A 14,211-nucleotide genomic window follows, 5' to 3' on the forward strand; every position below is an offset into this window, starting at 1 on the left:
GGGAAAGTTGAAGGATATTTGCTATCATGATCCACCGGCAACGCCTGACAACATGTCAGCACATTGGCAATGCATGAGTGAACATTACGGAAGGCGAACTACTCGTTGTTGAGAGGAATGTCGTTACAAGTATTGCCGAATGCATTGAGGCTGACAGACATCATTTTGAGCATGTATTGCGTTAATGTGGTACTTACAAGTAATCACGCTGTAACAGGATGCGTTCTCAGAAATGATAAGTTCACAAAGATACATGTATCACATTGGCACAACCGAAATAAAATGTTCAAACGTACCTACCTTCTGTATTTTAATTTAAAAAACCTACTCGTTACCATCTGTTCGTCTAGAATTGTGATCCATATGGTTGTGACTATTACAGCGCCATCTGTCACAAAGCGAAAAAAGTGGTCCAACTAGAACATTCATATTTATTTACGTACTAAACGAATATGTAATAAAAATGGGGGTTTCTATTTAAAAAAAACGCAGTTAATATCTGTTTGACCTATGGCAGCTCTATCTAGCTGGCCAACAATAGCACCATCTGGTTTCTTCCTTCAAGCTAGACAAATTTCATACTTTGTAGTTTATTCGTGTGATGCTTATTTCGTGAGATATTTGGTCTGGTCACGATCAATGGACCACCTTGTATAAGTGGAATGCTCAGCTCAAACCTTTATTTGCTGCATATATCTGCTACCTAAAAGACAAAAATATTATATAGGTGGTATAATATGCACTATTTTATACTAGATTGAGTAATGGCAGCATTCTGTCAAGAGACACCTTGAGAACAAATACAAACAGACTATATAAATTGCCTAAAAGTACAATAAGAATGGTAATCTTAATTGAAGAGACTCTTGTAAGCCAGCATTTAAGGAACTTCAAATACTTCCCTTAACAAGCATATATATGTATAGCTGGACAAAACTCATAATTCTCCCTGACACTCTAAGTATTGAGACACAATGAACTGTGACACAAGAAAATGGAATATATTAAATAATTCCAGACACAGCACTGTGGAATTCAAATATAGGACCAAAAGCCGTAAATGACTCCCTTAAACTTAAGAGGGATATTCTTTAAACAAAACTTTCTTGGGACAAAGCGATTTCTATAGTATAAATGATTTTATGCACACTACAGTGTAAGGCAAATAATAATTTAGCGAAGTGCACAAAATAAGGTACAAGTTACATAAACAAAAAATAAGTTCTTTTTTTTAAAAAAAAAAGAGGAAAGAACCCTCTCAGACTATTTGGAAATGTATATGCATGTAGCATGTATGATACAAGCAAAATTTTAATTCATGGAATATAGACATTGATGTATATTATTAATGTATATGATTATATAAGCTAAATACTACCCATTACATATAGTACTGTATACCGTTTAACACTTGTGGTACACTTTGACTTGCGGTATATAATGTTTACTGTCTATGGAGCCTATAAATATTTGATTTTGATCATTGTGACTTCAAGTAACATGTTGGGATTGCTGCATTGTAAATGCCTCAATTTATTTCCAACTTTCTCTCACTCCCCCTCCTACCTCCCAATCGTATTTTAAAGTGGTTGTGTATATGTGTAGCTATATTTTAAATGTATTTAATGTCCTATACTATTGTGTTAAACTCTCTAAAGAGAAATAAATAAATGAGTAGCATTTCTTTCATATTTTGACCACACTGCAACAAGGTAATAGTACATTAATTAGTTTATAAAATTAATTGTTGCTCACATGATACTTTTTGGAAGACGTGCTTCAGTTGCGTTTTATATGACGGAACATACCTACCCCAGAAATGCATATGTGTGCTCTTTCATGTAGGCAGCTACCTCACATGCCCAAGAATTCTGTAACTGCATCAACATCCATGTGACTACAGTGCAGTTCACACTTAAGTACCTGGTACGTGGTTCTTCGAGCCACCTTCAGACTTTTCCTCTGTTATTGGACTCTGCAACAGTGTATGAGTAAGGTGGCGCAGTCGTTAGCACACTGGACTCGCATTTGGGAGAACGACGGTTCAAACTCCCATCTGACTATCCTGATCTAGGCTTTCCGTGAGTTCCCTAAATCGCTTCAGATAGATGCTGAGTTTGTTCACTGAAAGTGCAAGGTCGACTTCCTTCTCCATCCTTCAATAATCTGATGGGACCGATGACCTCGCTGTTTGGTCCCTTTCCCCCCTCCCCCCCAGCCCCCAAATCATCCATCCATCTAACAGCGCATGGGAAAAATAAATGCTGGAATCTTTCTGCACTAACTTGTATTTCTCTTATTTTATTGCAATGACTATTTCTGCTTATGTAGTTGATCGAAATTTAACAGATTTCTTTTTGTACACTTTACCTTATTCGGAGACAATTAACATTTTTTGCACATGTACGAAAGAACAGACACCATTGATAACCTCGAGCCGTCTAGAACGAAAGTAGAATTATATATTAATACCTTCAGCTGCTGATGGCCGTTGATATATATCAACGGGGACAGGTGAAAATGTGTTCCCCGACTGGGACTCGAACCAGGGATCTCCTACTTACATGGCAGACGCTCTATCCGTCTGAGCCACCGAGGGCACAGAGGATAGTGCGACTACATGGACTATCTCGCGCACGCCTCCTGCGAGACCCACATTCTCACCTTATATCCACACACTACATACATAGTGTCCGTACCCAACACACTGATCACTCGTGGAAGACATTCGTTCTGAAAGTGATTATGATCTTCTGATGCTTTAATAGATGGTAAATGACAGCATCACCTATAAACAATATCAGAGGGCTGTTCAGATTGCCTCCTAAACTATTTATGTTTGTTAGGAACACCAGAAAGCGTATAACACTTCCTTGGGGAACGTCAGGTATCACTTATGTTGTACTCAATCATTTTGCGTCGATTACAACTACAGTGCGAGTGACTGTTAAGTTATGGGGGAAGTGCCACTTTCCATTTCTGTAGCAGAATCTAGCTACGAAAGACTGTCGATGTGCCTTCGTACGAGTTACCAGTCTACATGAGTCATAAGGGATAATAGAACATCGACCATTTTAACCTGAAAACTTTTTCTTACTTTTTTCCTAAACTGATTTTAACGAGACGTTCTTTGAGTGTCTCTAATTAAATTTTCGTGCCTTAAACCATTTTGTGATCATTTATGCATCAACTGCGGCATTATTTAAAAGAATGAAATTAATTTTGTCGCCCGTGTAAGTTTTGCTGTCCTGTTATTTACTAGCTATGAGACACTGTGGTACTAGTGTAATTTTCTGTTGTTGCAAGATACTAGGAGTAGGCCTTTTGACAAGAGACTTCAGATCGAATCCTGAATTACGAACTCTCTTCCTCTCAGTATCAGTATGTTTAACTAAAAGTACTTGTAATCGGTCCTCCTATTTTGTGCAAATATAAATTCTTCATATAAACTTAAATCATCAATTCGTCTATTTCAAGTTTCTCACTCCAGACATGCTGATTACGCAAAAACTATCTATAGCAGTCAGGAGAAACAGGTGATATTTAGAAACTATTCCATCTTCTCTCTCTATTCCCCACTCCCTGGCTTTCTCTCTCCCTATTCTGCAGCATGAAAAAAGTTATAGTTAAGCAAATGAACGAAAATGATTTGTTGCATTGTTGTGAGATGACTTGTGTGCGAAGAAACCAGTAGGTTCATAACACTTGAGGGGCATGTCATAGTTTTCGTCGTTGGGCAGCTAGAGATAATCGAGAATACGGGAAGTAATGTTGCACTTGGAATAGAAAGTGACGTTATATTCACGTTATTGCCACTGTTAATTGAAAGCTACGAAACTATTTTACGTTTATCGGAACGCCATCTATCGACACAAGTATGTAACTTGAACAACGCCATATTGAGCGAATGTTTTGCGTGAAGTTTAGGTTTTGTGTCTCACATGAGCGCAAAATTGTTTTGCTCAACGTATTGATTTGTGTGATTTAGACTGTTTAAATTTGGTTCAAAGAGTAAGAGAATGAGCTGCTCGGACTCTAAGAAATCGAAAAAAAGAAAGAGCATTAAAAGTGGAAACATGGGTGACGTTCTTGGTAAAGAATGTGGACAAAGTGGAAAGGAGGAACTTAAGCAAAATGATCAGCCGGGAAATGTCAGAGAGGAAGCGGACGGAGCACCAAGTGTGGACGATAGTTCTACGGGACAGAGAAATAATGTTGAAGCGACTAAACGCATCCCCGAACCAAAGGTAAGTTATTGTGCTGCTGATACGAAACATAATTGTTAAGCTTGTAGCTGTCAATGCAGGGCGTACTGGTTTAGTTAACGCCAAGTAAGTTGTAAGATTTTATTGAAAAATGTTTACTTAGAGCCGTCGTTGACATAATTTCCATGCTTGATACTTGACATTTGCATTTCGTGTGTGAGCTGCCCTTGCTACGCTATTTTGACATGTATCTGTAACTTACTAGTGGGTAGGTCATATAGATAATAGAGTTATCATTACCATGGACCAGCATGGTATCTTTTAAGTATAATAAATCTGATGTAATTTTCTGTATTCAGTGATCTGGAAATGGTTAGTGATAGTGCTTAAGTAACTTTCCAACTATCGGTGGGTCTTGATGCCACTGCTTTCCAGTGTTGTCTAATGTGAAGCAGTAGGCCTGCAATGTAGAAGTTGTGAAGCAGTGTATCTGTGTGTTATGTAGGCATAAGAATTAAATACTTATTACTATCTCACAGTGAATTGTGTTTCTTTTATTGCAGTTTGCAAGCGCACATAAATATTTGACACATATTGTACAGCTTTTTTATATAGGCTGTGCATTGATATAGCAATTGACTTTGTGATATGTGTAAATAAATAATTATGTTAGTTATTGTAGTTGTCCAGTCCAATTATAGCAGCTCTTAATTTTACATTAAAATTTTCTTTTGTAGCTGAAGTGATTTGAATAAGGAACTAAAGTAAAAATATTTATACTCTCAGGTTTAGGAGTTCCAGATATTAAGTAGCCTATTCATATGTTTTGTTCTTGTTGGTAGCTTCAATGAAAAACTATTTTGCATCAGTATTACCACCTTCTGAACAATAATTTTTTGCTACCCTTGCAACTTGTAACATATCCCTCATCCTTTTGTATTTTGCCTCAATATGTTGCACACTAGTTTAGGATGGAACTGTGTGAATGAGTTTTATGGAGAGCAATAATTGCTAGGTTCCACATTACACTGCCTAACTGTTGTTGTGAATGTTCTCTAAACCGTATTGTAGGTACTGTACCAGTTGGAACATCACTACAGAAATTTGCTAGAATTCTACTTTTTAGGCAGCGCTATGTAGTGGGTTGCCTGTGCATTTTTTATACTGTATGTATGATATTTGTACCACATGTAATATGCATCAAGTAGTTGTTGATTATCTTTAATCTAACATACTTTTCAGAATTTACTTGCAGTTTTAGTTTTTATGATTATAAGTGTGTGAGGCATGAACATTAGACTGTTCTGCAGGTCCGCGACTTACCACGCTCTTTATTTGGCATCCACATTTATTGGCTTCACCAACCTGCAACTAAATTATCATTTTTTGACCAGTGCTACAGATCAGTTCGTAACTGCAACCAAGTTTTCGGGGTGCCCAGTATTGCACTCCAGTCATTTTGTATTCTGTGGTACATGAGGTGGTGTAACTGTAACATTACAAAACAAAACTTTCCTTATATTTAATGCATTTATTATGCACAGGTTATTTATTTGATGAATTGTCAAATAGCACAATATGTGCCTTTTTCTTCTGCATACCCAGCCTTGTGCTTTGTCACCTGGTCTTCCCTGCATTCTTTCCTTTTATGACTTTTTGTTCTTGGAGTTATTCATGAAATATGTTCCATGCACATTACTTTCTTCATTCCATTTCTGCTAGATTTCCTTTCTCTCCTATTTTTGTGTATCTCAGTCTGGTTCAATATAAGTATTTTTCTCCACAGCCACATTACATATCTGTCCTAATATTTTGCTCTTATGCCTGTGAAAGTCAGTGCCAGACAAAACACTTTGCAAAGGTCTTCCTTAGGTGTATTGACTTTTTTTGCTGTGAAAAAATCTTTTTATTTTTTCATAAACTCATTTACCCATAGGGATTGTCCTTCATATTTTCTACACATAATTTTCATTTTTTGTCACCAAACTTCTTAAGTAGCTCCTATCAAAAAGATCTTACTCATTCCAAGGTCTTATATTTTCACAGAGCCGTTAAGTTTGCTGATTCTTATCAGTGGGACCTTCATACATCTAGCCCTTCTCCATGATCTTTTCCCAACTTTCTTGACACTCAGTGCAGCCCTGTTGATGCAAAAGGTAAGAAACTGTTTAGTCTGAATATTTTGTCCAGCGTTCTCTAGTTGAGGAAGCTGAGCTATTAAGAAAAGTTCTGTCTCCCACCTGCCTGTTTCCTATTTGGCACTCAATATACGCTTGTAATATACACCAAATTACTAGGCAGAAATGGGTTTCTTACGTAGCCTAATACAGTTTTTCTGAATTTGCCTTGCAATTTTGTTATTTGTAATGTAAATCCATCAAACATGGAGTGAATGTGGCACAATGTGTTTCTATAACCTTTATTTTGTATTCACATTTGATGGTTTTTCTTCAACCCTCATCAAAACTGTCACTGTTCAACATAACCTCGACCTTGAAGGATACTTTAGGAGTGTTGTTAGTACCAAACTAAATGTTTATCTCTAATACAGCATTGATGTTACCTTTCCTGTGACATTGATACTGCACAGCCATTCTATATCTGAGTTGTTATTTATAGAAGTCTCCTCCAGCACTGCTGTCAAGACACTGTTTTCTCTTGGTCTTAACTTTTTCTTAGTTGACTGTGTCACCCTTGTACATGATATACATAACCTTAGATGATTTGTTATTACATAGTTAATATAGGCCAGCACATTTGAGCAGTTTCGTTAGACACACTTAACAAGCAATGTCTAGCAACAACCTGTTTGCCCTTATGATAGGGAATTGTGTGCAACAACTTGCCACTTTTAGACATCAGAAGAAATCCTGATTGATGTATTTGCAATGTCAACTCACAATTCAGAGAAATTTGTGAGAGTATATTGAAGGTGTTGGACGAGTTGCTAGATGGCATCCAAACTTTGCTTAGTAGAATTGAGATCATGTATCAGGGAATGAATAGATTAATAAACTCAAACTAGGCAAAGGCCTACACTAAATTTAGGAAAAAAAATTAACTCTTTGCGTTAGGAGAGGCAGGTCTGGTAAACCATTCATGCCTCCTTTTTGGTACAACGAGTGCGATCACGTGCCTGACTGTTACTGCTGTTTTTAGTGGGAGACAGAATTCAGTATGGAAATTAGTTGTAGTGCTGGATTGTGACAATTCAGTAATGTCAACTAAGCTAAGTTTGTCATTCCTGTTAGGATCCCATTTCTTACTTTTACATCCTTCTCTTTTTAAATTTACTTCCTTGTATAATCTAGCACCAATGATTTGAGGTACAAGTTGCTGTGGAGGTTGTGTGTTTGAAAAATATTTCCCGTGTACATATTGTGGCACTGAAATGACTGAATATTCTTCTGGAGAACACAATAGTGGCTGGATTTTGATTTAAAACAGAGGTAAATAAGGATAACATTAAGTACAAATATTGTATATACTCCTTAGTAACCAGTGAGCTCACATGCAGACTGTAAAAAGATTGCAATTTGTTTATGAAATCTCAAACCAGCTAACAGGTACTTGACTATATTTTTTATTGATGAGAGTAATTCTCATTGATTTCTTAGCTTTGGTGTTGGATGGCACCACTTACTGGGAACTGCCTAAGAGTTTGCCTGAATTAGTATTGATCACACAAGTATCATGACCTTCAAAGTACAGTTCTTTATTAGGATATTTTGACTGTGATAACCTCCACATATGCAGAATTCCTTAGTGAGCCATCAACTGCAGTGGATTTGGTCTCTCAAAATTGCGCTACCTGTGAAACCAGAAGGGCGTAACATTTCAGTGGTTTGCACAGTATGGATATAGATGTAGATACCAATCATTACACATCAAATGGAAGAGTATCTGAGTAACCAACAGGCATGTAGACATGTAGAAGGGATTTATAAAACTACTGAGCCCCTGCCAAAAACTCATTTCGATATCTCAAACCATTTAAGATATGAGGGATTTTATGAATATTTTACTTTCATTGTATCATTTATACACATGAAAGGAAGTGAGTGCACTACATACAATCTATTTTGCCAAGACTGGAGACAGATATGGATCCCATCTCTATAAATTTAAAGAAAAATTCAGTGTGTTAGCTACATTTCGTACACAGTGTTGGGGACCTAATGGGCACCAAATGCAAACTCATAGCGACTGCTATTTATTTTTGTGAACTATTCAAATTTCTTGCAGTCACTTAAAAGTATCACAATAATTATCACCATTAATGAAGTGATATGCAGTTTATCATGAAACATACCAATGAGGCTGTGATATGTGAGAGAATCAATGTTTTTACCAAATAATTTCTTTCTAATCATTGAGAGAAATTGCAGAGCAGGTGGTGTGCACACTCTCCATTCTGGCAGAGCAGCAAGTTGGCCACCAGCTGCTCTGAAGCAGGCAATGCATGTTTCATTCGTAACGGTCAAAGCAAACGGCACAGTACATGAAGGCGTTATCTTGCACGAGCCCTACTTCTGCTGCACGGCAGCTGTGGGCGTATGAAGGCACCTTCTTATACTGACCCGTTTGTGGGCCACTTAGAGGAAATCTCATTCCTCCGCAGCCTGAACCTCCTTCTTCCCTACATGCTTCAACTGGTCCTCTTCGGCACAACTTACCACCTTCCCGGACATTGATCTCCACCTCCCTCATCATTCTACAAAAACCATTCCCAATAGCAAACCCACTTGCCATACCGTAACAGGTGCCTTCCCTCCCACGCAAAAAATTCTCTTGTCTCGTACAATCTGCTTGCCCACAGATTGCACATCTGCAGTGTGGGGCAGTGCAAGGCCCAGAATGCTGAAGTTTCATTAAGGCCTCCACAGGCAGCCATTTCTTTCCAAACTTACTCGGCAAACATACCTGTCGTGCCTCACATCCACACATACCTGTAAATCGTCTGACTACCCCCTTGAATAAGCTGCAAAGAAGCAACCACTCCGCCCCCCCACCAACACCACCCATTATTATCCAGCATTCTCCTACATTCAAACAACTTAAGCACATCCATAGTTAGGACTTCAAATTCTTATATTCATACAGAGGCAGGAGATGAAGAATATTCTACCTACAATCCTTCCAAGCTCTCATTGGTATACTATTACCAATCCTATGCACAAAATATCCAGCCCTGTCCTTACGCTGCACCTAATTCCCTCCGCTTCTTGCCACACAGGCCACACACCTATTGAAGACCGAGATGGAAGAAGACCTGTTCACACACCCTCCCATCTCATTCTATTACACTTCCATTGTGGGCATATTCTATACTATCATAAATAGTCACTCGTGGAAGGAGCCATTATATACCACTTATAGTGTAATTTTAGCGTAGCCTTTTATGTGAGCATAAGCACAAAACATCTCCCTCTCCCCCCCCCCCCCCCCCCCCCTGCACTGATAGCAGCTTCTCTGAATTAACTTATATGCAAACTGTTCTTCCAATGTGTCATCCTATCCTCAGTCTCCACTAGCAATAATTCTACACCCATCCCATTTCAGCCTGTTACTATGCCGCTCCCCCCACCCCCCCCCACCCCCCCACCCCACACTCACACACACACACACACACACACACACACACACACACACACACACACACTCTTACTGCACTCCCCCCTTTTTCTGTTGTATCTAGACATGCCAATCTACTCCTATAGCAGTGAAGAGGGAACAAACACAGATTCTTTCACTAGTCCAGACACTGTAATTGTCCCTTGTAGGGAGCACCAGTGGAAAAAGAAATGACATATGCAGCTAACAGATGCTGGAATTTTATGTGCAATTGAAATTGTTAATAATTGCATATGAGAGGAGAGAGATTGAAAAGTGTTCAAATTTACTACAGTTATGTTACTGCACCCAGTCATGCTCAGGTTGGCTGTAAGCAGAAACAAAACACTTGCTGTCTGAAGTTGTCAGTTGTGTCTGTTGATCTAAAACTACTTAGTTAAAGGGCTGAGAAAGTGTGTGTGTGTGTGTGTGTGGGGGGGGGGGGGGGTCAAATTGGCAGGAGCAGTGATTACGTTTCCTTTCCCAACAATTTGATCAATCTCAATTCAGAGCTTTCACAATATTTTCACAAACAATGTCAGTTAAGAATTAATAGTTAAATGAGTGTTTTTGTATTTGCCATTGTCAAGTCAACTGTGAATGCATCATAACATTTGTTATGGAAAGAAATTTGTGTTTTCATATTGCATTTGAGGCTGTAACACTAAATGTCTCAACAGGTTGAGATTGTTGAGAGTGTAGGGCAGGACACTTTTGCACATGTTATGGAACATATCATTAAATGCACTTGTTTGATAGGTCTTTCTTGTGTCCAGATCCCTCAGATCTTGTCTGAATGAGGATGGTCACTGTCTCATATGCGGTAGTGTTTGCAGCAAAGGGCAGTATCTGAGGTAAGGAAATGAAATTTTCATGAACAAACACAGTCTACATCAAGTACTTTATTCTAATGACCATTTTTGACCAAATTAATACTTTGCCGGCCAAGCCTGAGCAGAACTCGGGCCATGAACCTGTGTTCAAAAGACTGTACCCAATTACAGCTCGGACCACGACACTGTCCAAAAGACCACACCCTTGTATGAGAAGGCCACGATTTTCTTGATGCACAAGCCACCTATTGCTCTACAATTGGACTCATTTTGTGTGAGAAAAATTTACCGAGATCTTGCTACCTCTCCCTTGTCAGGTGCTGCCTTCTGTTATTAATTTATAGAATTATTTTTAAAGAAACATTAGTGAACTTAACAGCTGCTGTCACTAATGGCTGAGGTGGTGTGTGACTGCGTTGACATAATTTTGTGCGTGTACTCATTAGGTTTCACAGTTTGCTGTAATTCTGCTTCAAATATGTCACATATGTTGAGAGAGTGAGAAATTTTGAAAGCTCAAGAGGAAAACATTATTCAATAACTAATCTTAAACTATCATAAATTTAAAATTTGTGATCTGCTGAAAAACTTAAGTAAATATGAAAAATAAATCTTGATACTTGGTTTTTTTTAGTATGTTTTACACATTGATATATCATTCTAAACACACACACACACACACACACACACACACACACACACACACACTGTTACTCTTTAAATAATGTCATAAATATTTTTCTATTCTTTAATGTGCAAGTTGTCTTCAGATGTTAAATATGGACAAGTTATAGCTGTACCAGCATTGGCAAGTGCATATTGACACACAACTGTTCAATATGGCAGTAGTTATCCTCCTCTTTGTAATTTAGATCTGAAGATGGCAGAATTCAGCCAAAACAGTTCATTACAAGAAAATATGTAATCTAGACTGTGCTTTGTTCGTAATAGTCTCCAGGTGACACAGTGCCACTTCTCTGTGACACAGAAATTGATAACAAGAAAGCTTTATGAGGAGTAATCATAAATATTTAATTATCACCTCAAAAAAATAAAGTTGTGTTACTAATTAATTGACGTTGTTAGTTTGCAGATTGATGTCTGTTCAGATCCCTGCACCACAGTGCTGTAGCATACCACTAGGGGAACCAAAATGCCAAAGCCCATTGATAAAGTTGAGTAATGTTCAGTAATTTCATTTTCAGAAACTGCAGAAATGATGTTGCTGTTAGGCCAAGCTAGAAGTTTGCAGTAGAGATTGATAAAAATGGAGATGTTGGTGTGGAAAAAAGGAGGGTGGCGTCTTAGGTCAAGCTCTGTGTATTGTAAACCTGCGCTCCCAGACTTGCACTTTCAGGCCATTAGCCATCACCATCCTTCACTACGAAGTGACATGCTTTGGATATTGTTACACAGAGCACAAGCTTCATCAGATTCATACAGCTTAGCTGATGAGTTACATCACCTCTGTAATACATTCCTGCAAAATGGATGTTCTGAACAGGAGATCCACTGTGGCTTACATTCGATGCATGTTGGACAATGTCAAGAGGCTAGAAGAAAGTGAAGAACAGAGAGGAGTGGCCATCTTTCCATATGATGGTGATCTATCTTTGAAAAATGAAATTAACACTGAAGAAGACTAAATTCAAATTATGCATTTTTCAACCACCAATGCAACTCTGAGCTCTTGTAGGCTCTGTTGTGGGCTCTTTTGGTGTGAGAATGCTTGGAATTTGTTGGATTCCCTGTAGCTGTGGTAAGTCAGACATCAAACAGTGGCTGAGCATCAGGGTATGCAACATGGACTACCAAAGGATTAAATTCCTCACTCCAATAGTTTTGTACTGGAACAGTGTAGTGAAAAATGTAGTCTAATATTCATAGCTCAACAAATCTTACGAAAAGATACAGGTTTCCAACTTAACACAGCATGGTAATGAGTGCTGGCAGTGTTCATGTTACAGAAACTGCAAAAGGAAACTACTAGTCACTCAAGGGATAACGCATTGGTGGCGACTGAAATATTTTGACAACAGTGGCGTGGATGGGCACTGCATCAGCACTAATGCATATCCTGGCTTTTGGCTTCCAGCAGAGACTGGTAGTGTGGCCTGCCAACAGTGCGAGGGAGGAAATGACAGTCCTTGCACGTGTGCTGATGACTTTGCTTCATCTGATAGGTGCCATGGCTGTCCTACATTCTACCGATCAGGAATGCTTTGTTATTAGCCACTGAATTTAGTGCCTTCAAGTCTACACGTTTCTCACCTAGACTGGTATAAATAGAAGGTTGCAGTCGTAGCTCAGAATATTGTGGGGTTTCATATCATCATCAAATGTTTTGCATGAGAACCATTTCTACAACTAGCCCATCACGAAAGTTTTAGACATCACAAACAATATATTAATTATATAAATATGGATGATTAATACTTTGACTACCTCTTGTAATTGTTAAGCTGAAAATACTGTATGACAAAGATTATCAGTAAGTGTTTTTCTTGGAGATTGTGTAATACAATAAGTCTGTGACTAGACAATAAGTTTGTGATTATATATTTGACCATCCCAAGAAATTATTTTATCATTTTGTACAAGAATTACATGTAATCATGAGAACATGATCAAGTGACTATCGTCTAGTGTGATCACGAAATACCGGTAAATATTTTGTGAATATGGACTTAGCTGAAAGTACTTATTTTATTTTAGTTCCTAACTTTCAGCAGATAGTGTGATCAGAAGAAAAGGTTTTGAACTTGGATTAATGCTAGAAGCTTTCAGAATTCTTTTATTTAACCATGTTTTTAGGAAAGCTCTGGTGAAATGTAATACCTTTGAATGAAAGGAGACCACTCACCAAAAGCAGAAGAGTGTGTGTGTGTGTGTGTGTGTGTGTGTGTGTGTGTTGGGGGGGGGGGGGGGTCTCCTTTAATCCAAAAGTATTTTTATCTTAATTGACTGGCTGTATTGTTTTGTTTTCAGAATGGTCCTGTGCTTGAGAATCTATCACATTCTCTTCAAAAAACTGAATTTCAAAAGGAGGAGAAGCAATGCACTTGTAAAACATGCAAAGATCGGAGGTAAGCATTTGTGCTGGTGGTGTATGTGTTTAGACTTTTGATATATTCCATGTCACATCGTCAGAGTGGAAGGAATATCTTCTCAGTTTTCAAGATGCATCACGTGGAATTAAACCGTTTTGTTTTATTCAAAGTGACATGGCTTGATGGCTGCGAAACTTTTATTCACACATGCATGCCACCGTGAAAGACTCAGAGGAAACAACTGAAAATGTAAAGTAACTACTCTCATTATACATGAGGAATTGATCCGTAGACACACACACACACACACACACACACACAAAAATAAGACTGAGCTAAATCTAAGCTTCCGCTGAGAAGGAAAAAGTAGGATAGTAAATGGAAAGACGTAGAGAGAGAAAACAGAAGTAGTCCAACAGTGGATGGATAGCACAAAGTGGCAGGATTGTAGGGATACACATGACGGCATCAGTATGTTATTGGAAAACGCTAAGAGGAATACAAACAATG

General features: G+C 38.3%; 1 protein-coding gene across 2 annotated transcripts in view; it reads left to right on the plus strand.

The window, feature by feature from the left end:
* Window positions 1-3,888: 3,888 nt before the first annotated feature.
* LOC124614027 (protein FAM193A-like) overlaps window positions 3,889-14,211 on the plus strand; it is a 228,731-nt gene continuing 218,408 nt past the window's right edge. For both annotated transcript variants that reach the window (XM_047142845.1, XM_047142846.1), the window contains exons 1-2: window positions 3,889-4,247; window positions 13,640-13,737. In XM_047142845.1, the coding sequence (XP_046998801.1) occupies window positions 4,020-4,247; window positions 13,640-13,737 (326 nt within the window). In that variant the 5' untranslated portion in view covers window positions 3,889-4,019. The remainder of the gene's footprint in view (window positions 4,248-13,639; window positions 13,738-14,211) is intronic.

The sequence above is a fragment of the Schistocerca americana genome, chromosome 4, assembly GCF_021461395.2.
Source record: "Schistocerca americana isolate TAMUIC-IGC-003095 chromosome 4, iqSchAmer2.1, whole genome shotgun sequence".
NCBI lineage: Eukaryota > Metazoa > Arthropoda > Insecta > Orthoptera > Acrididae > Schistocerca > Schistocerca americana.